Source organism: Anopheles stephensi, chromosome 2 (genome assembly GCF_013141755.1).
Source record: "Anopheles stephensi strain Indian chromosome 2, UCI_ANSTEP_V1.0, whole genome shotgun sequence".
Lineage (NCBI taxonomy): Eukaryota > Metazoa > Arthropoda > Insecta > Diptera > Culicidae > Anopheles > Anopheles stephensi.
Window position 1 is genome coordinate 54,500,801 of NC_050202.1, and position 24,294 is coordinate 54,525,094.

Consider the following 24,294-nt stretch of genomic DNA (forward strand, 5'->3'; position numbering starts at 1 on the left):
CTGTGGACCCTACAACCAAGAGTTCCGCGGGACACTGTTTAAAACTTGGATGGAGATCCTGAAAACGCGTACCATTCCATTTACGACAAACCTGAACATCATCAACATGCTCGTCGATTCGGCCACCATCTCGGAGTGGAACCTGCAGGGTTTGCCGAACGATGAACTCTCGGTACAGAACGCACTGATTGTGACGAAGTCGAGCAGCTACCCGCTGCTGATCGATCCGCAAACACAGGGCAAGCTGTGGATTAAGTCTAAGGAAGACCAGAACGAGCTGCAGATCACATCGCTGAACCACAAATACTTCCGCACACATCTGGAAGATAGTCTCTCGCTGGGCAGGCCACTGCTGATTGAGGACGTTGGAATGGAGCTTGACCCAGTCATTGACAATGTGCTGGAGAAGAATTTTATCAAGTCGGGCTCGATCGAAAAGGTGCTGGTCGGTGACAAGGAGTGTGATGTTATGCCCGGCTTTATGCTGTACATCACCACGAAGCTACCGAACCCACCGTTCAGCCCGGAAATCAGCTCCAAGACATCGATCATCGACTTCACGGTGACTATGCGTGGTCTGGAGGATCAACTGTTGGGGCGTGTGATACTGATGGAAAAGTCAGAGCTCGAGGCGGAACGGGTGCAGCTGTTTGAGAGTGTGATGAAGAACCAGCGCAGCATGAAGGAGCTCGAGGGCAACCTGCTCTGTCGGCTCACCTCGACCGAGGGCTCGCTGGTGGACGACGAAGCACTGATCGAGGTGCTGCAGGAGACGAAAACGACGGCCGAGGAGGTGAACCAGAAGCTCAAGATTTCTGAGGTGACGGAGAAGAAGATTATGATCGCGCGCGAAGAGTTCCGCGCGGTTGCCGCCCGAGGTTCGATACTGTACTTCCTGATTGTGGAAATGTCGAACGTGAATGTCATGTACCAGAACTCGCTGAAACAGTTTCTGATTATCTTTGACAACTCGATAACCAAGTCGACGAAGAGCAATATCACGGAGGAACGCATCAACATCATACTGAAGTACCTAACGTACGAGGTGTGGGCCTTCACGAGTCGCTCTTTGTACGAGCGGCACAAACAACTGTTTACGCTAATGCTGGCGATTAAGATCGACTACCAGAAGGGTAACATCAGCCACGATGAGTTCATGGCGTTCGTTAAGGGAGGTGCCTCGCTGGACCTGAACGGGGTCGCCCCGAAGCCTTTCCGATGGATTCTGGACATCACGTGGCTGAACCTGGTCGAGATCAGCAAGCTCAAGACTTTCCAGGGCATCCTGAAGAAGATCGAGTACAACGAGCGCGAGTGGAAGAACTGGTACGAGACGGAGCGCCCGGAGCTGGAGGTGATACCGTGCGATTACGAGCACGAGCTAGATGTCTTTCGGAAGCTTCTATTGATCCGGTCCTGGAGTCCCGACCGCACCATCTCCCAGGCTCGTCGATACATCGAAGTTTCCCTTGGTCAGGAGTACGGCGAGATGCACATACTCGACCTGGAGGTCACCTGGTCGGAGTCGGAACCGCGCACCCCGCTCGTCTGCATCCTGTCGATCGGTTCCGACCCTACCACGCAGATCGCCGCCCTGGCCAAGGTGAAGGGCATCGTGCTCAAGACGGTCTCGATGGGCCAGGGCCAGGAGTACCACGCACGCAAGCTGATGGGCGAATGCATGGCCTCGGGCGGCTGGGTGCTGCTGCAGAACGTGCATCTGTCGCTGAGCTTCTGCAACGAGATCATCGACGTGCTGATCGAAACGGAACACGTAGCCGACTCGTTCCGGCTGTGGGTGACGACCGAAACGCATCCCCAGTTCCCGATCGGGCTGCTGCAGATGGCGATCAAGTTCACGAACGAGCCGCCGCAAGGCATACGTGCCAGCTTGAAGCGTAGCTACCTTGCCTTCACGCAGGACTACCTCGATTACACGTCGGCACCGCAATGGCCACCGTTGCTATACACCGTTGCCTTCCTGCACTGTGTCGTTCAGGAGCGGCGCAAGTTTGGCCCGCTCGGATGGAACATTCCGTACGAGTTCAACCAGGCGGACTTTTCCGCCAGCGTGCAGTTCATACAGAACCACCTGGACGAGATGGACCCCAAGAAGGGAGTATCGTGGCAGACGCTCTGCTACATGCTCGGCGAGGTAATGTACGGTGGGCGTGTCACCGACGACTTCGACAAGCGGCTGCTGACCACCTTCACGCAGGTGTGGTTCAGCGAGCATCTGCTGACGCCGAGCTTCGAGTTCTACAAGGGCTACCGTGTGCCGATTTCGCGCAACATCCAGGTGTACGTCGACTACATCAATCAGCTGCCGCCGACCGACACGCCGGAAGTGTTTGGGCTGCATCCGAACGCGGACATTACGTACCAGATCAACACGGCAAAGGGCATCCTGGACACGATCCTTAGTGTGCAACCGAAGGAGGGTGGTGGGGGAGGGGGCGAAACGCGCGAGAGCATCGTGTTTCAGCTGGCGAGCGATATGTTGCGCAAGCTACCGCCCCAGTACGTGGCGTTTGAGGTGAAGGAATCGCTCACCCGAATGGGAGCCTTGCTGCCGATGAACATTTTCCTGAGGTAAGTATGATGATAGGGCGGGCAGAGGAATGGAGAAAATGATCTAAAGTGTACTCATCACAGACAAGAGATAGATCGTATGCAGCGAGTCATCAACACGGTGTACAACAATCTGTGCGATCTGAAGCTGGCAATCGACGGTACGATTGTGATGAGCCAGTATCTACGCCAATCGCTGGACGCCATGTACGACGCACGCATCCCAGAGCGATGGCAGAAGGTAATTGTATCCTGAACAAAGGTTATTGCCCCGTGTGTTTGTTAATTTTATTTTCCCAACATTCGCTTGACGCTTTTTCCACTTCATTTGCAACTCAATCCTCGCTAACCGACACCGTTAATGAGGAACAGCATCTCGGAAAGCAAAAACTAAAATCCATTACGTTTCCGTTTCCGTTCTCATTCCGGCATTCAGATCTCGTGGGAATCGACAACGCTCGGCTTCTGGTACACGGAGCTGCTGGAAAGAAATCAACAGTTCCGCACCTGGATTAACAATGACCGGCCGAAGGTAGTAGTCTTTGGTGGGCCGGTTTGCATTGCAAGCGCAACGCACCAGCTATGGCACCGGAAATGATGCCGACAGCAATGTCGCTTACTTACTACGTTTATTGATTTTCTTGTTTTCCTCTACTGTGTGTGTGTGTGTGCCGTAGGTTTTCTGGATGACGGGATTTTTCAACCAGCAAGGTTTCCTAACCGCAATGCGACAGGTGAGGCTTTGTAGGTGTTGACGGGATAAAAGTATGCAAACCGGATGGGGCGGGAATTATTGTTTACAAGATGGTAAACCCATCGGCACAGTTCTTCGAGTCTTTCTCAGCAAAAGTGTACCACTTGCAAACCATTGGTGGACCTTCTCGGTTGGGCTACAAATGGCATCCAGAAGGAGCAACACTTGGCTTGTCTTGGTTTCCGATTTCATGACGACCAGTCATTGTGTGAACCGCAAGTGTACAAAGCGGCGAAAGACTGTACCAATCCTGGTACAGGGGCAGGGTGTGCTTCGGTGTGGTCATAAGTCAAGAATACAAATTTTGCACCAACGAAACCACCGCGAAGGTATTGCATCGTCTCTCTCTTAAACCGCATCCTTCATAAACTCGTTGACTCGGTGGGGCTATTGGATTTGTCGATCGATAGACACCTGATTGTGGTGTCACAAGGATGCCGCTCACGTAGCTGGGGACAATACCTTCTGCGAGATGGTATTATTACGATCGTGTTTAGTATTAACATTAGCCATTTTGTTCACACTGTAGGGGGTGGTGCTTTGTGGAGGAAGGGGACTCGCTTGTGAATCATTTGTCAATGCAAAATTCAAGCACGTTGCCAGTGTAGGCCGCGAGTAGGATGTGGCGGGATCAGAAAGGATTATCTTAATGTAGCTTGTTTTACGTTGTTGTTGGAAGTTGAAAACAGTGGATATTTACTAGCAAAGAATCATAATAGCTCTAGTGTCTATTTACGTTTGAGACATATTAAGTTATCTCTCAAAATGTCTTCCAAAGATCCTTCCTTGTGACAACTAAGTGTGTTACAAAAAGCTTTGAATATATTATCTACCGGAGTGATGTGAAAAAAATCGCCATCTTCTATCCACATTATTATCCGATAGCAAGAAGGTGAAAGTTCCTTAACACGTCCTGCCGAAGGACAGGCACGGAACGGTCGTTAAATACAGTGCAAGACTTCGAAGACGTGCCCCGTTGTGCCTCACATGACACAGTGACGTCATTTTAAGGTCAAGGGACCGAACGTGTGAGTCACGGTTGGTGGGATGTATGATGGACTGTTTTAAGGGGACGGTAGCAATCCCGTCGAATCGCATCACCAGCTTCACCTGTGTGTGCGTGTGCTATCCAGTGTAAAGGATTAATTTAATCATTAGCATCTCATTTGGTGTTCCGTGCGCCCGTGTACAACAGGAAGCTGTTGGAACGTCCGTGTATTGTCGGATGAAGCGCAATGGTTCACTTAACCGTAGCGACATCGCAATTAGTATCAGCTTCGCACTCGTAAGCTCGTTAAGTATTTGCGTAGCATGGTTTAATTATTTCCTTCCAAATAGAGAGCGAGAGAGCGAAAGAGAGAGAGTGTGATTTGTTTTTGTTCTGACACGTGGAAGACAAGGCTTAACAATGAAGATTAATAAGTGCGAGAATTAGAAAAAAAAGTTTACTTTGCTATAAAGTTGAAAAAACAAAAATTGTAAACAGGGAACAAGAAAATGGCGATGACGCTGTTGCTGAAGTCGATTACAATCATAATGATAATGATGGTGATGATGATGATGGACTTAGTCCCTTGAGGCGTTTATGATGATGATGGTTCACTTTCTTCGCTTCGGTCGTATAAGTTTCGTGTTGTGTGTACTTAACACTATGACCGGGGCGAGTGTCGGTGCAGTATCCATTACGGATCGTTCAATGTCACTCAAGGAAAAATCTCTTCCTTTTGCTGATTACTAGCTAATAGAAATGCCTTTCCGATTTTATATGAGGTGGAGTATTTATATTTTAATTGTCTTAGCGAAAGTATTTCCTAAATTCACTGAATAAATTACTAACTCTAGAAATGGTGTACAAATTGCCGGTTTAATATGTTAAAAAACCGTTTACCATTCTACTCAGAACCAGCATTGTAAACACACATTCGCTGGCATTTCGTCATTGTTATTCGACAAGAAGCAAGCGCAGAAAAAAAGTTCACTGCTCCAACCGAGCATGAAATCTTTGTTTGAGTTTCACGTTAGAGTTTTGTGGGCTTTCCTTCTCACCGCAAAGAAGGGGAAACGATGTCACAGGTCACGTTGTGAGAAGAATTTCAATGTCGAACAACACCAGAGAAGCAGGAGGATTGACTGAGAAGACAAAGGGTGTGTGTGTGTGTTTGCAAGGAAACGGTGTATGTGACAAAGTACCCCTCAAGACGGTTGGGTAGCAGAACGCACCGTGCCATACATCCACCAGCAAACCAACGGTCTGTAACCAACCCGTTTGCGACCGGATTTATGTACCAACTAACGAGCGGTAAACAAATGGGTGAGTAGTATCCGGTGAGTGTTGTGCGGTTAAAGCTGCCGACAAGATCCTGTAGCCCTCGGTTGTTGCTTTAGCTAGCCGGCCAGCAAAGCAATTCCGTCTCGGTGGGCAATTGAGTTACGGACCGTGGTCTTCGCCGTGGTGGCATCTCAGGTGGAAAAGAAGCTTTAGTATGCTGATTTCGCCTCAAAATATCCTTCACCATGGCTGGGGCTCTTGGTGAAATGTGGACCGACCCCAGACGGGGATGAACCTGGGTCATGCAAGCAAAACCGCTTTAAGTAGGTTGATTGGAAAATTCAATCGGGTTTTTTCTTACCGTATTTCTCTACCCACCTCCTGAGATGAACCGGTTTGTGTTCAAGAGAGTGCGTCTCGAGTGCGGTCTGTAAGATCTCTAAGATGAAGTGTTTTTACTGGGCACTTTTCTTGCCGTAGAGCATAGGGCAAGCGCAAGAGATCAAAGCTGAGTCAAGTGTTTGCTTGAGTTGGCCTATGGCGTGGAACTGCCGATTAATTGGAACAGCAATGAAGTTAAGTGCGGTTAGGGAGGGAGTCAGGCAAAGGGCATTGAGCAACTTTCGGTAGTTATAGCCGTAGACGACATAGTCTTTAGTGGGGGTTATGTTCTTACGATGTCGGACAGCTATGTGTAAGCAGGTAAATATAACGAGTAGACCATTTAATTCCATCCATAAAATTTGATTACACGAAACCATCTAATGTCAATTTCGTAGTCGCTCAAACCGGAATCTACCTTCATTTGCCATAAGAATTAATATTAATGTAAATTATAAAACTGTACCATTAAATTGTGATGTGTGTTACGCAAAGTGATGGTTTGATTCTTTCTTTTTTCCCCTTGACGTGTGTTAAATTTCGTCCATACTTCCACGCGGGGAACGGTGTCCATCATCGTCGTCAGGAGGTAACGCGAGCCCATAAGGGCTGGGCCCTAGATTCGGTGGTGCTGCAGAATCAAATTACGCGCCATAACAAGGAGGACATCCACGATCCCCCCCAGGAAGGTGTCTACGTTTACGGCCTGTTCCTGGAAGGTGTGCCCAATTTGTTCTTCCGTCTACACGTTACTGATATGCTTATCCATCTCTCCGGCACAAACCGCACGCTTTTCCGCAGGTGCATCGTTGGATCGGCGCAGTGGTAAATTGATCGAATCGAAACCGAAGGTACTGTACGAGCAGATGCCGGTGATTTTCATCTACGCCATCAACACGACCGCCGGCAAGGATCCAAGGCTGTACGAGTGCCCGATCTATCGGAAACCCCAGCGTACCGACCAGAAGTACGTCGGGTCGATCGACTTCGAGACGGACTTTAATCCGCGCCACTGGACGCTGCGTGGAGTCGCACTGCTGTGTGACATCAAGTAAACCGCGCCGACACATTGGCGGGAAAGCAACCGCTGGGTTTCACTATCTTTTCTGCACGTTTGTCTAGTGTCACAGCAAAACGTGGCCGGTGTTTAGTGTGTGTTAGGCCGTTAGGCATCGTTTGCACATGACAAGAGCATCGATTGGTACAAGATGAATGCTAGCGAGCGTGAGAATCTACTAGAGATTCTATCAGCATAGTGAAGAATGCTCCTGAAGTTTACCCTTTCGTTACACAAAAAGTTTGTTTTCTTCTAGTGTTAATGGCTGTTACAGAAAAAGCAACCGAAATTGTGAAACAGTCTTGAGTGTACGTAGAAGAGTGACACTTAGAGTTACAATTAGAGTTGATGTTTTTTGCTAAAGTTGGCAAGTTGTTCCGTGTGTATAAAAAATATTAAACAAAACAAATAAAGATGTTAGCTCACACTTTATCTAGAAGCGCACAAACGAATGGGCTAAGAAGATTATTTTTTATTGGTGTAAAGAAAGTAATCCCGTAAGGTGAGTATCGGATTATGTAAAAGCAAAACTCTTTACAATTCTTCCATTTATATTTGCTCCAATGAAATGCTCCTTATATGCTTGATTTTTTTTACATTTTAAGAAGCTTTATGTTACGTTACTTTATTTATTTATTATTTATGAAAGTTTTTTCTTCTGATTTAACATAATGTTGTTTCTGAAAATTGTAACTGTGCTTAATTGCTTATTTTTTGGCAAATTTATAAATATTTTTTATTCGTATTATTCGTATTCGTAATAAAGTATTAGCAAAAGGACAATGGAGGAGGCGCTACAATGACGAGTTCAACGAGCCGGACGATAATATCACAATCGTCGTGCAGCGAATTAGATTTGCCAGGATCCGGTGGGCTCGTCACGTCCTCAGAATGACACCGTACGACCCAGCCCGTATAGTCGGTCGGGATAACGGATTGGCAGACGACGGCGCTAAACCGTGAGCGGTATCGAGGATTGTTGCAGCAGATCTAGACTGCGAAGCGGTTGTAGCGCCTGATAAGTAAGTAAGTAAGAGTATTAGCATTCGCATTCCACATATTTATTTATTTCCACATATATTTATTCGCATTCCACATATTTAGAACTATACGAACACTGTTAAGGAAAAGAGCTAGAACAGATATTTATAATTGTTGTTGAAGTCATCAAACTATATTTAGTATAGTAAATGAAATACCAAATATATATTTAAAAATCAAAACATAAACAAATCTTATTTTACCCGTAAAATCTGTATGGCCAAGTACTTTAAAAAATTGTGTTGTACCTTTTTGCACTTCGATGCACCATTTAAATTTATTTGTCATGAATATTGTCATGAAATGAAATAAAAGAATATCATTATTTAGACATCCAAATTAGGTAAATATTATAAAACATATTCAAAAAAAAACAAAAACTATCCAGCTTTTATATAAACTTCCTTGTAATCCTCCGAACTGCAAATATTTCAGCAAGGTATATGAAAATATTGCAAACCAAACGATTCTGATGAAACGATTATCAAACATGTAATAAAGCTCAAGTAACAATCGTTAAAAAAAAAGCTAGATCATGAATAGCATATGTTTGTCAGAGAATATTCTTGCCCTTTGATGTGAACCTCTAACCTTTAATGCAATCTTTACAGTCGGTCTTCAAGCGGAAGGAGTAAATCCAGTCATTAAGGTAGCAGAGCAGAAGAATGTTAGGGGGCGGTCCCAGCTACAATAAATGGATGGATGCCTTTTAAAGTGATTAGTATACGAAAGCACCTTGACCCTCATACGATACAGTCAGCTCGATCAGTAGGACATTAAATTGTCTAACATTTTTTTACAGCACATTTTCATCCTATCCTATTAGGAGGTATACTAATATTAATGACTTTGTGTGTAAAAATAGCTCAGTACAAGCTATGGAAATCGGATCCGAGCATAACGTCGCTGCATATCGATTACATATATGTGGAAAGCTTTCAAATGCTTTCAAACAGATTCAGTCGTACAGTGTTTTTCAGGTCATATTACAAGCATACTCTATGTTTACCACAAGAGATCAAAATCGATTATTGCTTGAAACATGGAGATACTTGTATTACGTGGACCAAAAAGCACAGTATTTTTCTTACTTATTTACTTACCTATACATACTCGCTTTTCCATGTAATTAACCCATCTTGTCATCATCATTCGGAACCTGAATTAGTTCCACGAAAAGAAAAAAAACCTAAACAAAAATGTAACAAATCCACCAAAGACGGTACGACAGTATTCGGCGTTCGTGCTTTCCCAATAACATGCTGCTCTTAGAAATTAAATTCTTTATTTTATACCATTTTTGTTGTGGGGTTGGCTTAAAGAGAAAGAGTGTGATCATTTTCCTTGATGTTTCGTTTTGTTTTTTTTGCCATTTTGTAAATCATCCATCCGTTTTTTTGTTGCGTTGCATTGCATTTCCTTTAAATCTTTCCCATCAATCTTTCTCGTTCGTATTTGGATCGCTCGCACTGGTTGAGCAGCTATATTGAATGCTCGAATGAGATAGTTAAATGGGGATGGGATACCAATACGTCAAGAATATATGTACAATAGACTGCATGCTTTGGCATTACGTTCGGTTCAGTAATTGTAATAGTAGTTATCTTGAATGAGGCAAAGTCATGCTCATGCTTTGAATACCGTTTTGAATTTGTTAGGTAATAATTTGCTTTCAACAGTTTCACTCGACTTGCCTTCTATTTGCTTCTACCTTCGGATAAGAGACATTTTGCTTCACTCGTTTGTATATTCTCGCATTTCACCATCGGTCGGTCTCATTCATCGCCAGAAGCTCATCGGTTTTGCCGTCTTCTTCTTAACATTTGTCCTAGAAATCTGTCTCTTCAACCGCCCAAGCATCCGGAGTACCGGATGCCAGATTCTTCTTGATCGACTCGTATAGCATTTGATGTAACAATTATCAACTTTACCGTCATCGTTCACCAGCCTATGTGCATTTCCGCCTGCTTTTCCCTCTACAGTGCGGACTAAACAATTATGTCCAAACGTGTCCCAGTTTGCGTTTGCAGTATTAGATATTCCCTGTCCTCCCATTAGGCTCGTTCGTTTCGCTAGTGGAAACCAAAAAACGGTGTAGTCCTCAGGTGCCAGCAGCAAGGGACGCCAGCGTTTCTGGGCTTCTTAATCAATACACATGCAGGGAGGGGAGTAGAAGCGGATTTTTTTTAGCAGCTTTGATTATTCCATACGACTGAGAGCCTATGTATGGGGTTGTTTCTGTTTTTTCTCTCATCTCTATTCATCAGCGATGTTTTAGCGACCAGTGGCTTGTGATTTGTTTACACTTTACAAAACAAAAACTCTTTGTTCTCCAACTAGTCTTCATTTTCGTATCGTTTGTTTGCTATTTGTTTTTAACTGTAGTCTTTAGTCAGTTTTATCTAAGCAATTAAAAACCAAGAGTCATGTTTCTAACCAGAAAGCGTTAATAAAGCTAGAAGCACTCGCGCGCAAAAGTAGGAACATAATCCAGCGACCTTTCAACGTTATTAGGACGAATGATGAAACTTTTACCGGGAGCGTACGCATTAGAAATGAACAGCTTCAAACGCACCGTGTCTTGCCAGCCACAAGATGAAACGTGCGCGAAGGTCCCGTGCAATTCTATCCGGCAAGCTCATGCTCCCCAGCAGCCCACAGGGGGCCACAAAAACGAAATGGGGGAGGGGAAAAACAGTCAGCTGAAGGTGCAAAGCAGCACCAGCATCAACTCCCAGGCATCAATAAAGTAGTCTGTCAAATGACGGTGGAGCACGCATTATTCACACACATACAGCAGGGCCGGTCCCGGTTTGGAGGTTTCCAAGCCCACCGGGGCCGGGCCGGTGAAGAGCAATTCATTCATGTTTCCTTTGTCGTTGTTAAAAGATCACTTTTTTCAACCCGAGACGCTCGGAGGAGACCCACGATTGCGTGGTAACGGGCTGTGCCGGGGACAAACAGGGCAAAGCAACAAAATATGTTTGTAGGTGTTTTCGTCTTTTTTTTGTTGCTCATTTAGCTGCGTGCCGAGTGTTTTTAGGCGTGTAATTTTTCCACCTGCTGCACTTTTTGGCGGGAAATGGTTCGACGGACAAGAACCGAAAAGCAAGGAAGAAGCGAGAATAAAATGTTTAGATATGAGCTTTTATGTGTTGGAAAATCCGGAAGCTACATTGAGACGGGGAGTCTTTTTTTCTTTGGGTTCCATAGCACGTTGAAAGCTGAGGCTTGAGGTTGAAGAATTTACCCTGCCGTAAGAGTGATGAACAATTAGACGTCGGCCGCTCGGTAGCTCGGAGGACGCACGTGTCAGAAGCAGTGAGGAATTTATTCATCGTGTAGCATTATTTTTCCATCGCAGCAGGCTCCATAACGAAAAACCCCAGGTAGAGAGGCCTCTTGGTGTCCATGCTGCATGGGCGGGAAGATGTATGTAGTAGATTTTCAACATTATGCTCACTCGTCCCACATTACCCGGTCTCTTCTCGCCTTAAGCGAAAGGACTTCCACTGCCGAAAGAGCGAAACCGGAACACAGTTATAATAACAATAACAAAAGCGGAAAAAAGATAAAGATTTGGAAGCCGGTTGCGTGTGTTTTCACCTGCTACCACCTTCGCGGTCCATCGCGCCAAGCTGTTGCTTTGTCTACGCTTCACACTTATCTACCGTCTACCAAATGGTTCCGTGTCACGCTTCAGCTAGAGTGCATCGCCGTCCACCGAGCTACCGGCTCTGGTACGGTATTTTATTAACGGCTAATCTAATAAGCAAGGATGGTTTAGTGGAAGCGTGTGTGGTGGTGAGTACCACCTTGATGTTGGCTAAAGTAATTTAACGCTTCAATATTTCGTACACACATGGCGAAAGTGGCTGTTCTCTGGATGCTTGTGTGTGTGTTGTTTGTTAGATCTCGGATGGAAAGCGTTATTTTCTGCTTCAAATAAATCGTAGCTCATGCGTGAAGTACTGGTTTAATGGGTATGAATAATAATTTGCCCATAAGACAATTTGAAAGCATCCTCAAAAAGGGCTTGCGTGGATTAACTTAAGACGGTCTCCAAAATAGATTAAAAACGGGAAGAAGCATACATGTCAATGTTTTTGACCAATTCATATGACCACACATACACCATGCATTAGCGTTTTTAAACCACTAACTGATTCGGCGCGACATCTAGCGGGGAAAAAAGAAAGATGGCTTGGGTGCAGCGTAAATTAGGCAGACTGTACTTTCTTTCCACAGTGGCACAACACAGAGCCGAAACCAAAAGCACACTAAACAGACGGACTGTTGCTAAAATGTTGTGGTATTTCTCATGCCCACAATCAGCATTCGTGTGTTGTTTTATGTTGATGTGCTGCAGTTTTAGGTTTTTCTTCCATGTATGTCTTTATTAGTCATAAAATGCAAGCGACCATCCAGTGCTCAGTCGCCATTACCGATCGTTCTTCCCTTATGTGGTGATTTTGTGGGTGTTTTGTGTTTTTTTAGAGAGTTTTTTTTGCTTTCCTACCTCTGTTTGGCAATATTTATATACAATATATCAGCGGTCAAAATTTACGTTTATTCTTGCTTGAAGATAGCGCTAGTTCCAGAACCAGTTTCCTGTAGAGGGCGTCAAGTTTGTCGTGTCGTTGATAGTGTTTGCCTGTTACTTTTTTTTTTGTTGTTGGCTGGTCTACCTTGCTGCTTAGTTGGCGTATCGGTTTTTGTACATACCGTAAACGTAACGGGATCCAAAGTCGGTGCCGCTGGTCCGATCGCTCGGTGCATTGTTACCGTCCTGCTGTATGGCCTTTAACACGCCCGAGCTACTACCATCGTTCATCGACTGTTGTTCCTGTTGGTCCTGGTCATCGTCTTCGGTGTTGTCCGGTTCCTGACCTCCCGCTAGTGTTGACTGCCTGAGAGCTTGATCCTTAGTCTTGAGATCGTCCTGTTCGTTGTTGAAGAGACTGGTTAGCTGCTGGGACTGTGCCTGCTGGCCCTGGTGCTGTTCGGAGCCCATCCTTGAGCCGGGTGTTTGCCGTTCGCTGACGGAGCGCGTTCGTTGAAACTTGCCGGCATAGTTACCTTCCCGTGCGGCAAGGCGATTGTTGTGCTGCAGCAGGCTTTCGACCATCGCCTCTAGCTCATCAGCATCGGTGGGATTGGCGTGGTCGGGTTTGGATGCGACATGCTGGTTGTAGAGCTTCCGATCGTAGTACGTGTAGTCGACCGGGTATTCGGATCCATCGTACAGGTTGCTACTTCGCTTTCCGATTTCCCTCAGCAGTGCCTTGTTCAGCTCAACCTGAAGTGAGAGAGGGGATACAAAAGACAAAAAGAGCTGTTATAGCATTTCCAGTACAAAAAATTGTGGATCATCTATTCATAAGCATTTTAAATGAAAAGTGCTACGAGACAAACAGGCGCTTGATAGATTCCTCGAACATCCCATTGTACATCTCATTTCGCTCTACCGAACACAATGCTTCGTGAACTCATTTTGCCCTGCTCTCATACACTTTTGCTCTTCCGGCTTTCGATCGGTCGGTCTTGCCTGTGCATACTGGTGACAAACTTATGAGCAAAACTTTCATTTTTATTCTCGCTTGTTAATAATATGCCGGCCTGTTGCCTGTGCCAGCTGCAGACGGACCGTGCTGCAGCAGGACCTCATTTCGTACGCCGGTCGTACGCTTGCAACTGATTTTTATTCCATTTCCTTACACGGGCTATCCCACGAGGAATAATTTCATTGCCTCTCGGTACGATCAGGTGCCGTGGATGATGGTGATGCTCGAAAGTGGAAAAACGGGATAGAAGAAAGGAAGAAAGGAAATGGGAAAATATCATTTCCGGTCGGCATCATCATTAGCCGTGGTTGATTAAGTCAGCCAATCGGTGTAGTGTCGGTGAAAGGTATATAGCAGTAGACAACCACAGGCGAGATTCTCCATTTACGTTCGCGGTGTACAGTATTTTGAACATTTTCACCTGAGTTTTTTTTTTCGTGATGCTCATTTTAACCTTTCTTTAAATCAACTGAAGTTTAGAACTGTGTTAATGTTTCACGGATGTACAGCAGACAAAAATGTTTTTTTATAGTAATTAATCACCGGTGATGATAATTATAGCATCAGTAGCGATACAGTGGGAAATGTTGTTAAGACCAGAGTTCTCTTTTAATGGGGTTTTACGTATAAACATAAGAGTTGAGAATGAGCTATAAAAATTCTACACTTCTCTCGAGAAATTAATTTTATTTCGTTGTTTAAAAACTATTCCCAGAAGATCCCTTTTGAGCCTCACTTTTTGTTGAAAATATAATTAGTTTTTGTGGAGAGTTCCTTTTGTCTTGAAATAGAGTTCTATGCAGCAAAATTGTAAAAAAAAGCAAGACAAACAGTTCAAAGCTGGGCGCTGTGCCTACAGCGTGTTGTTTTCAAAGGATCAAGATTGTAAATGAGATCTCCAGGAAATAAGGGCCTTTCTTTAAGATGATTTATTTTTTGTTATTTGAGTGCAAGAATCTTCACGAGAATTTTTTTTTTCAGAGACACGATTCTTAGAAAAAAAAAAACAAAATGAACCTAGAAGAACTAAATTAAAACTGATGTTTTATCTGCCTTATCTTGATTACATGGAATCACAAGAAATCTATTTTCTTTCGTTCGTTGTGTTTATTGTAGTATAATAATAATATAACTATTTACTGATAATGATGTATATTTGTAGCGGTTTGGTTGCCGAGACATTAAAGGCACCGGTCTTAACACAGCGGGACTAGCGCTCAAATCCCATGCAGTCTGCTACGCGCATCCCGTACACCTTGCTGACTACCATGCTACGGGTAAAATCAAGTCAAAGAAAGCCAAAAATGGCAGGTTGGGACCGGGACCTCACGTGGTTGTTAGTTCCAAGGAAGACAAAGATTTTCTGATATTGATATACATGCTATAATTAAACAAATGAAAAATAAATTCTGCATACCATACCAGCATCAGCGAAAATATAGAAATGGAGGCGCCCAGTACCTGATTAAAGTGGTCGATGTTAAAAACAATAAATGTTTAGAGCACAACATTGTCCCATTCAAAATCGATCGATATCGATTAATGGGATACATAATTAACTCCTCTAGTCTGGTATATTCCATTGCTGAAATTGCAACGGATTCTATACAACTATTAATGGAGGCGACTAGTAGTAGATGTGATAGGTAAGTGGTGTTCACGCAGGACCAGATGTTAAATTCTAGTCGAACCGTTCCACATTGTGAGTGTGGAATATACAATAAAGTGGTATTAAAAAGTCTAGTAACCCATTATAAGACAAGCATGGCCTAGCAGATTGTTGAGTCAAGAAGAGCAATAATGGAGGCGCCCAGTATTTAACAAAATCGAGCTACGAGAAAAATATTGCTATAACTGATATATATGCACAATAACTGAATGAAAACAATCAAAAGGTAACATTCTCCTCAGGTAATGTAGGTTATGTTGAAGTAGAGATTACGAGTCTCCTTAGTACAATGAGATAATATTTGGACTCATGTTTTGCCCTCATGTTGAGATAAGCTTTCTGTTTATTTTTCCTTTACTTTCTTTGGTTCCGGCACTGTATTTCATGTGAAAAAAACGAATAGGCTGCTAATCTTCGAAAAAATTATTGCATATCCACGTATTGTTTGCCTTGCGTCAGTTATTGGCAACAGCTACGCTACACACGTACACACGCCGAAAGAACGAAACGAAAAATCAACCAAAACACATCCCGTCAATGAGCAACATTCCCATCAAATCGGAATCGTGTCAAATTTCAGCAAAATAACAATTTACATTTCCGTTACACTCAGCTGGTAATGATGCAACCACCCACTACCATACATACACACATCGTATCGAACCAAGCGGCAGTTCCACGTGTCATTGACGTCCGCAAGCGAGTAACGACGGTTTGCCATGTAAATTGGGATCATTACAGTTTGATGTGATGTTTGCGTGCGTATACACAGCCAAACAGCTCTAGCTACTGGTCGTGCGTACACGTTTTAATGCTCCGTTTTCGGAGGGTTTTGAATCGGATTGAATTGAATGTGATAAAAGCTGTAATTTTTGGAGGTTATACTTTCATTCTCAAAAGCGGTACAAACCGAGCGTCCTTTCTTTTGGAAGAAAACAAAAACAAAGTAGTATGCTTAAAGCGTATTGGAACGGTTTCATACGACAGTGGGTCGCCTTCGTGAGGCACAGAAACAAAAATCGTTTGGAAATAAACATAAACCGTTTAATGGATACGTTGAATTTGAACAAGGTTAACATATTGTCTCGCTTTCTTCTCCAATCGTTCAACATTCCGTTTCCGTGGCTGTCCTTTTGGCGAAGAAAATTGGTTGAGACGTTAAGTTAGTGTGAACAACAAAAAGAGGTAAAAAGATGTATAATCCAAGCTTTTCTGGAACATTGCTCCTGCTGAAAAGGAAAAGCAGTACCGAGCAACAGATCCGGAAACGAATTCAATTTGCTTGAGATAAAATCAAACAAAAAGTCTTCGTTCCTTGATGCGTCTGGTGTTGCTCGGTATTCCTTCGAAGGGAAATATGTTTTGTTTGAAATATCAAACGTTATCGAGAAGAAGTTTCTAACATCGTTTGGTGGTTGTCAAAATTGCCATCGTTTGGCAAAAATAGCCAACCGAATTTCCTCCCATTCCGATCGATCAGTTTTTTTTTGTAAGCGAATTTTGTTAAGCGTCAATCGTTCTACAAGTTAAAATCGAGGTGGAAGTTTCTGGAATACAAAATGATAAATGCTTGTTTGAAAATGTTGTATCGTTCGAGCGAAAGGGTTGGGTGAAAGGGACTTTTCATCATTATACTTCATTCATCCCTATGATCGAAAGAAATGAAGGAATGTGCAATATGACTCACCAGACACGTGTGGTAAATTTCATTTTATTGAAAAAGTTTATTTTTGTTTCTAGTGAATAAACTGCTCTTTGCGATGAAAGCACACAACTAAATCGAAATGTTTTAAAAATTGATCAGATACTTCGTTTTGTTGGTGGTCCATTCGTGGTTGGTGGAATAAAAAATGACTTCCAATATTACACACCATCAGTGACAAAATCATGTCATTTGTAGCATTAAGTTATTTAAATTTCATCAATATTCGTCATCAGACTAAAGGAGGCGCCTAGTACTTTATTAACGTGATCGAAAAAATAAAATATTGGAAATAGCACATAATCGGTACATAATAAAATTAGAGCCAGTTCAATTGCTATAGAAAATTAACCAATTTTTGTGACAAGCATCTAACCCTTAACATCGATTGAATTCCATTGCTGAAACAGCAGCAAATTCTATAAAAATAATAATGGAGGGGCCTGGTGGTAGATGCAACAGGTAAATGGTCTTCAAGCGGCAGGATCGGTTTTCAAATCCTATTCGGGCCGTTCCCCGTAGTGAGTACTGACTATACAATAAAGTGGTATTAAAAAGTCTAGTAACCCATTAGAAGACAAGCATGACCTAGCAGATCGGTAAGTCAAGAGCAATAATGGAGACGCCCAGTACTTCACAAGACGAGCTATGAGATAAGTGATCCAAGTGTTTCTAAACAATTTTGAATTTAAAAAACAGACACAAATTAGAAACAGAATTTGTTGCATCGTTTTTTATAAATTTGAATGGCTTAAATAATTCAATTCACTCCAACACGCTCTCATACGTACAGACAATTAGAGCCACGTAAAGCAAAGATTGGATGTGTGACTGATGCTCTGATGCATATGGTATCTTGTTAACAAAGCACGTATCACTGAGCAAGTTAAAAGATATTTCCATTGATTCATTGATGCTTCAACAGGTGAAGGTGAACGAAGGCAATCGTGCCGAGACTTTACTTAAGCACTTCAGCTCTGTGCTGATGATGAATGCCGGGAACAAGCGAGAGAAAGTAGACGATTTGCTTCATCTTCAAGTATGCAAGTATCTCAGACCCATTTAGCCCATAATCAAATATCTACTAAAACAGTCAAGAAGCAATGGTTCGATTAGTTCAAAGGCCCCTTATAACCGTGTACGATTGCCCATCGGAACGTGGTATTTCTTAATGGAATATTGTTGAAGGTTACTGCATCATAAACCCAAAATCTACCGTTTCGAAAGGAATTCTTAGCGTTATTCCGTTTTGCCGCTGAATAACATAACCCCCCGAACATCAAATACGTGTTGATGAGGTTCGTTCGTTAGTTCGTACCGTTGAGGGTAAAAATGAATAAATGAACAAAACTACGCCATTTCGCAACATGGGGAAATGGACAATCGTAGAGCAGCGAACACATCACGTACCGCAAAGTAGAACGTAAACACAATGATCATAACCCGCAAAAGAAGCTTATCGTACAGCGTAAATCATGACGAAACCTTTTCGGGCTTAACCTTTTCGCGGGATGCGTTTAGCGTTGGTGGAATTCAACGAAACGGCCCATGGATAGCTTCACTGATAACACCATCAGATTATGACGGCTGATGACAGCTTGTGGAGAAAAAGAGGGTTTTTCTTTTTCGTATTTCGTTTGAATCTTTCAAGAAAGGAAGTTACCAGGAAGGGAAACTGTGATGAACTGTCCAAATTGCTTTAAAGAACCTCCGAACGATTGAGATGTAGAGCATTCCAAGGAACGGATTATCACCGTGTTATTGAAGAGATAAAGTAAGCCAAAAGAATACAAATACGAAGGAAACTGATAAGAACATAAAAAAAAACTAATGGCACTTTCTTCATTCCACCAAATAAACAAATGAAACGATGTAGGGGTAGAATAATGCAACATTAAATATCCATGAAGTGGTGGCGGTAGTGGATGGTGACCTCGACACGTGATACAATGATAGCCCATCTGGACCCCACTATCACCCATAAAAGTATTGTTACAATAATGCTAAGCCCCCCTACCTCAGAACGCTTTCTTACCTGTCTAGTGTTTTCGCGCATCTGTCTTCGGGCCATTTCGAGAATGATTCGCTGCCGTAGCACATCCAGTGGGTTAACGATCGACAGCGACGGTTTCGTCCTTTTCAGCGAAAGCAAGCTGTTTTCCTGCCGATTGTGTATGATGTTGGTGTGGCCAGTCCGAAGCGTGAAAGAAAACATAAGCAGTGGTAAAATGGTGATTAACTTTGGGATTATTGTACATTGAAGTTGTACGGGAGAGATGGAGTCCGATAACTTAGTAGCTGTGTTTTTTTTCCATATTAATATAAATAAAATGTTTTTTTAAGGTAAGAAAGCTTGAATATGCAATCGAATATAAACATTCCAGATACTGTAAAACACTTGCTTACTGTGTAGTTTCTTTAAAGTTAACGAATATTTCTTATGAATTGCATACTTTTAGGCGTTCAAACTTAGTATACAACTCGCTAGTGAATATCTTCGAGTGACTTGATTTTCTTGTGATTTTTTTAAAATTAAATTGAATAAAGTTAAAAAATTCTTCAGACGTCATGGTCCTCTTTTATATGAATATCAACTGGTTTTCCTACCGATTGTTTATGTTAATATTAAATAGAACCATTCTAATTCTAATTCTTGTAACGTTCATTACAATTTATGTAAGTCTGCGTTAACAAATGTATAAATAATTATCAACCTGTTATCTCCTCATGCGCTCTCGTTCACTCTCTTTCGTTTGTCAATCCTGCCCATCATCACTCTATTCATCACCTTCACTGGAGTGGTTGGATCATAAAACTAATTTTATCGCAATGTCGTACCGGCCCCACTAAGTATCCTTTCCAGTGGACAGACAATTGGCTGTAAAGGACTGTTCGTACGGTGCAATGGTACGAAACCATTGTAAAAGCCCGCACAATCGTTCCGATACACGTGCTTGTCTCATCAGTTAAGCGTACATTTCTACCTCTAGTTAAAGCGGGGCCCGCATACCGGTCCGCTGAACAAAGTCGCATCCCGGTCGACGAATGGATTCAGAGCGAGACGAGCGAGCCTTCCCGTGCGAGTGTGTGCAGTTGGGATGCAGTTGTAACCATTTTCATTTAACCGTCCCTCTAGGATTCGCGGCCAGGTTGAATGGGATGGGAAAGTTGGTCAAGAAAGGGGGAGGGTGGTTGGCTGGCTGGCTGCAGTCAGCCGGCGTAGAACGACGCACTGGAAATGGTACAATTTCCCAAAGCACTTCGGTTTGCTGGAGGACAACCGGTTGAATAAATCACATAAACACTGTCCGTTGCAGGTGCAGTAAGGCAGGATTGGTTCCATTTTGGAGCGCCAACCGGTCGACCATTGGAGCAAGCGTAGTGCATGGTGGCTCCATTGTTTCGTTGGGTCGAGGCAGAGAGTACTGGTTCCCGTCTCGGGACGACGCAGCACAGTAGCACAGGGGAAATTAGACATTAGCTGACTATTCTAGGAAGGTTTCTGTTTCAACGTTTGTAAACTTACATGCGCAACTTTCCCCGATGTAGGTTTGTGTGGTGTTCACACCAAACATTACTTCGCTCTAAATCCCTTAATGAATAATTGTTGTGGATGAGGACCACATTTTTTCTATGATGATTTTTTTTACATTGGAATTCAATTATACCAATCATTCGAGTGGAAAAAAGATATGTTAATCTTTTCCAGCTCAAACAACAACAAAAACATGCCTCTAAATAAACCCATTAACGTAGCTGGCATGTTAACGGTTTTTATTGATTTGTATAAAAAATACTCCTTTTCATCATACCCATGCAACCATACACGCACACGGCAAACACGCATCGCTGGGCTGACCTATCGCAAATTGAAAAATAGAAACAGCATTCGTGCAGCTCACACATTCACTTCTGCGAGCGACAGGCCAACAGGTTGGGCTGCAGACAGAGGGGCCAGCCAGCCAGGCAGGTCGTACTGCTGACATATTTGTCGACAGAAATGTCAATCGATTTGCAGCGGTGAACAAATATTTCAAAAAGCTAATAAACACAACCCTACCGAGCTCTGCAGAGAGCATATCCAGCAGTTCCGGACGGTAGGCACTGTTACGCATCCAATAATGATCCACCTGGGCGACTGGCAGGACTGGGGTTGGAGTTCATCGTTATCGTACGTAAACTGCAAACCAGACCTGTGAGGTTGTATCCAGCAAATGAACAATTTCGCCCCACACTGCACGCTGGTGCTGGTGACCGATTAACGCAACAGAAGAATGTTTGCACACACATTCTACTGTTCAATTTTCGGGGAATTTAGTTCAACCGTGAATGATTAGGTGGCGTTCCGTGTAAGTGGCATTATTGGGAAACAATCGAAATTGGAATTTGCCTCATGTATGCGTGAATTCATTTGCTAGTATCCCTTTCGCTAGAGTAGCTTACCGACCGCTTCTAATCGACTGTGAATCTAGTGAGACTAGTCTTACTTCCTTGTCCTGTTTGTCTGCTTCCTTCCTGACCACAACACACGATAGCTTTCTTAATTAATTGTCAGTTCACTCTTTTTCACCCGTACGGCACCGTAGGCGGTCTCACGCGTCAACCTGTCATTGTCTGGAGGTAGCTGTGACTGATTACTTCGGCTACAGATTCGCTGCTAGCGACAGATTCTTACACTGTGTAGAACTGTATGTTAGATGTAAAACAATCTGTTTGTGGCCAGGCTCTGTAAATACTAGGTTTTGAAAATAAAAAGTCAAGTTTTACCCTTAGAAAGACGATATAAAAGATTTGAACACGTTTGAAGATGCTTTTAGGAACATTAAAATCTAGACACAAGTGAACCAAGGACAATGTTCAGTTCTGTGTTGAACTGTTCAAAGCAGTTATTTTGGATAAACTGCGATAAACAATAAAGTGAGTTTTATATTTATACATCTTTTCTATACATCTTAACTTTTTATACAGCATAGAAAGTAGCATGTCATAGAGTAAAAATAAAACAAAATTCTAAATAAAGTCAAATAAATTTGTTACAAAAATATATCTTCAATGTTACGATTCGAATAAATTATACAAGCAACCTGGTCGTTCCATTAGAATCAAACTCAAATTATGTGGGCTTATTCTATTGTCCATCACTGTGAGTCGGTCCACAGAATGTTTGTTGCGCCCATGAGTAGGCAAAACACAGAGCAATAAACAACAATCCGTAAGTAGGTGTTGAACTACCGAACAGTCCGAATGTCTTAATTAAAATTATGCAAAATTGTAACATATTTTGCTGAGAAAAAGTAGATGGTACAAATGAAAATCAGCTGACTTTTTATAAAAGGAAACAATAAACAAGCAAGACTGAAGTTTTATTCTATTTCATCGTTAGCACTTCAGCTTTTGGAGGTCTTGAGCTGTCACCTTCTTTACCTCTATGTTACTAGCAGTTGGAGAGTCTATTCTGCATACGGTATATCTATAATCTAGATACAACTTACTTTTTCCTTACTAGAAACTCACACTGCAGTTTTTTGATCACTGCCTTAACCCGTAATGTCTTCACTTTATCTGGTTTGGCACTAATATCGCAATGAATCAAGGTCAGTACTATTAGTCCTACATTCAAGATTTTAACACTTTAATTACTCGCCGCTGTATTTAGTCAATCTTACACACAGGGGAACGATGTGGAAGGGATTTGATATATCTCCCTTCATGATAGCAACTAGTATCTTTACCTATATTACACCTCTATCCCAGTAGCAACAATCGTAAAAATTTCTATATAAATTCGTAAGTAGGTATGTATATAAGCAAAGAAACTAAGTAAATAAAATAGTTTGCGATTAATCACACTTCTTGAACGCTTAAATTTCTGTCAAATTTGTAATTTTTTGACTTATTTTTATAATATCACTTCAATAAATAGTTTTCTAAGCTTACCTGCACCATGCGACTGTCACTGTACGGTAATGCGGACACCTGCAGACTAACGCACACCAACGCCATCACCGCCGTCCAGAGCCGTAGAGTTGCCTTCATTTTGCTGCCGAATAAAAATAGAAGCATACAAAATGAATAAAAAAATCAGTCCCAATATGAAATATGATGGTGGCCCGTGTGGTGAAAATTAGATCAAACCAAACGGATAATGAAGTGAAGGAAACCGTCCCACCACGACCGCAGCATATCGGTTTCGGGTAGTGAATGGATTCGGAATTGGTGAATGGTGCAAAGATTCAATTAAATATTTGATTTTGACCGTGGCTGAATGAAGCTAAATTACAGTGAAACCTTATCCGTCAATTGCCGCTGGAGTTGTCCACTCGGTGGGGGGTTTTGGAGGACCGGTGTTGATTGCCCGGGGTAATAAGCCGGACACCACTTATTATAATCATCCGGCAATGGAGTTTGTAATTTGGTGCTTTGTGCACAAGGAACAACAAGTTTTGATTAGAAAAATAGAGAGAGCCAAAAAAAGGTGTCACCGGCGTTTAATAACAGTGTTAGTGCTATGTTATTAATATCAAGGACGGTAATAATTAGGAAATAAATGCTATGCAATCGAATTGTTTTCGTTAAAACTACTCTTTTTTAATTATTTTAGGTGTGCGACCGATACTAAATGCTTTTTTATTTAAAGTTCAATACAACAAAACTGTGTAAATCAATATTCTGGCCGGACGCTTTGAAGTCGATTGCAGTACATAATATTTTTCTATTTGCAGTCAAATCCAGATCAAACAACATTTCCATGCATGTTTGTTCGATAAATGTTTTACCCTCGACCCGGTATGAAATGGCACGTTATTTCAATTTACGTTTTACTGAGCAAACAGGGAGAAAAAAACTACCTCACAGTGAAAAGTGAAGTATCATTTACAACGCCCGGAAGCGACTATAATTTGCTTAATATGATTTAAACGTTTTCCAGCAAACGTGCCCGAATCATCGACATCGACAGATACCGTGTATGTAGCATCAACGGCAAACTGTTTCCTTTTCGTTCTTATTGTGCTTTGTACGAAAGCACAGCCCTTTATCCACTGCCGTGCCGTGTCAGAAAATGGCGTTTTCTCGCTACAGTTATCAATCAACTCACGCACCACGGCCACAACGGTAGGTGCCTTCATTAAAATTGCATGCCTCCCATTTTCACTACGAACTGACCTTTACACACGATTGACCACCGTGTGGAGAAGTGAACATATAAGCGGCAGCTAAGCTATGTGGGATGGCATTTTAATCGTAGGAAAAGCCTCGATATGCTGGCTTAAAACTAGCTGCATATG

At 42.7% G+C, this 24,294-nt stretch overlaps 2 protein-coding genes across 8 annotated transcripts in view; one reads left to right on the forward strand and one right to left on the reverse strand.

Moving 5' to 3' along the window:
• Positions 1-7,481, forward strand: part of LOC118502780 (dynein heavy chain 5, axonemal) — a 22,026-nt gene extending 14,545 nt beyond the window's left edge. The window contains exons 11-16 of the mRNA XM_036035377.1: positions 1-2,592; positions 2,656-2,812; positions 3,008-3,103; positions 3,249-3,305; positions 6,562-6,694; positions 6,777-7,481. The exon at positions 1-2,592 is cut by the window's left edge and continues 275 nt beyond it. Coding sequence (XP_035891270.1) covers positions 1-2,592; positions 2,656-2,812; positions 3,008-3,103; positions 3,249-3,305; positions 6,562-6,694; positions 6,777-7,030 — 3,289 coding nt within the window. The 3' untranslated portion in view covers positions 7,031-7,481. The remainder of the gene's footprint in view (positions 2,593-2,655; positions 2,813-3,007; positions 3,104-3,248; positions 3,306-6,561; positions 6,695-6,776) is intronic.
• Positions 7,482-9,313: 1,832 nt separating this feature from the next.
• The window catches only part of LOC118502781, a 38,402-nt gene continuing 23,421 nt past the window's right edge, over positions 9,314-24,294 (reverse strand). For 6 of the 7 annotated variants that reach the window (XM_036035382.1, XM_036035380.1, XM_036035384.1 and 3 more), the window contains 3 exons: positions 22,946-23,048; positions 19,044-19,169; positions 9,314-13,372 (listed from right to left, as the gene is read on the reverse strand). In XM_036035382.1, the coding sequence (XP_035891275.1) occupies positions 12,770-13,372; positions 19,044-19,169; positions 22,946-23,044 (828 nt within the window). In that variant the 5' untranslated portion in view covers positions 23,045-23,048 and the 3' untranslated portion in view covers positions 9,314-12,769. Of the gene's footprint in view, positions 13,373-19,043; positions 19,170-22,945; positions 23,049-24,172; positions 24,292-24,294 lie in introns of those variants that run through there. The other variant, XM_036035385.1, reaches the window with a different exon arrangement.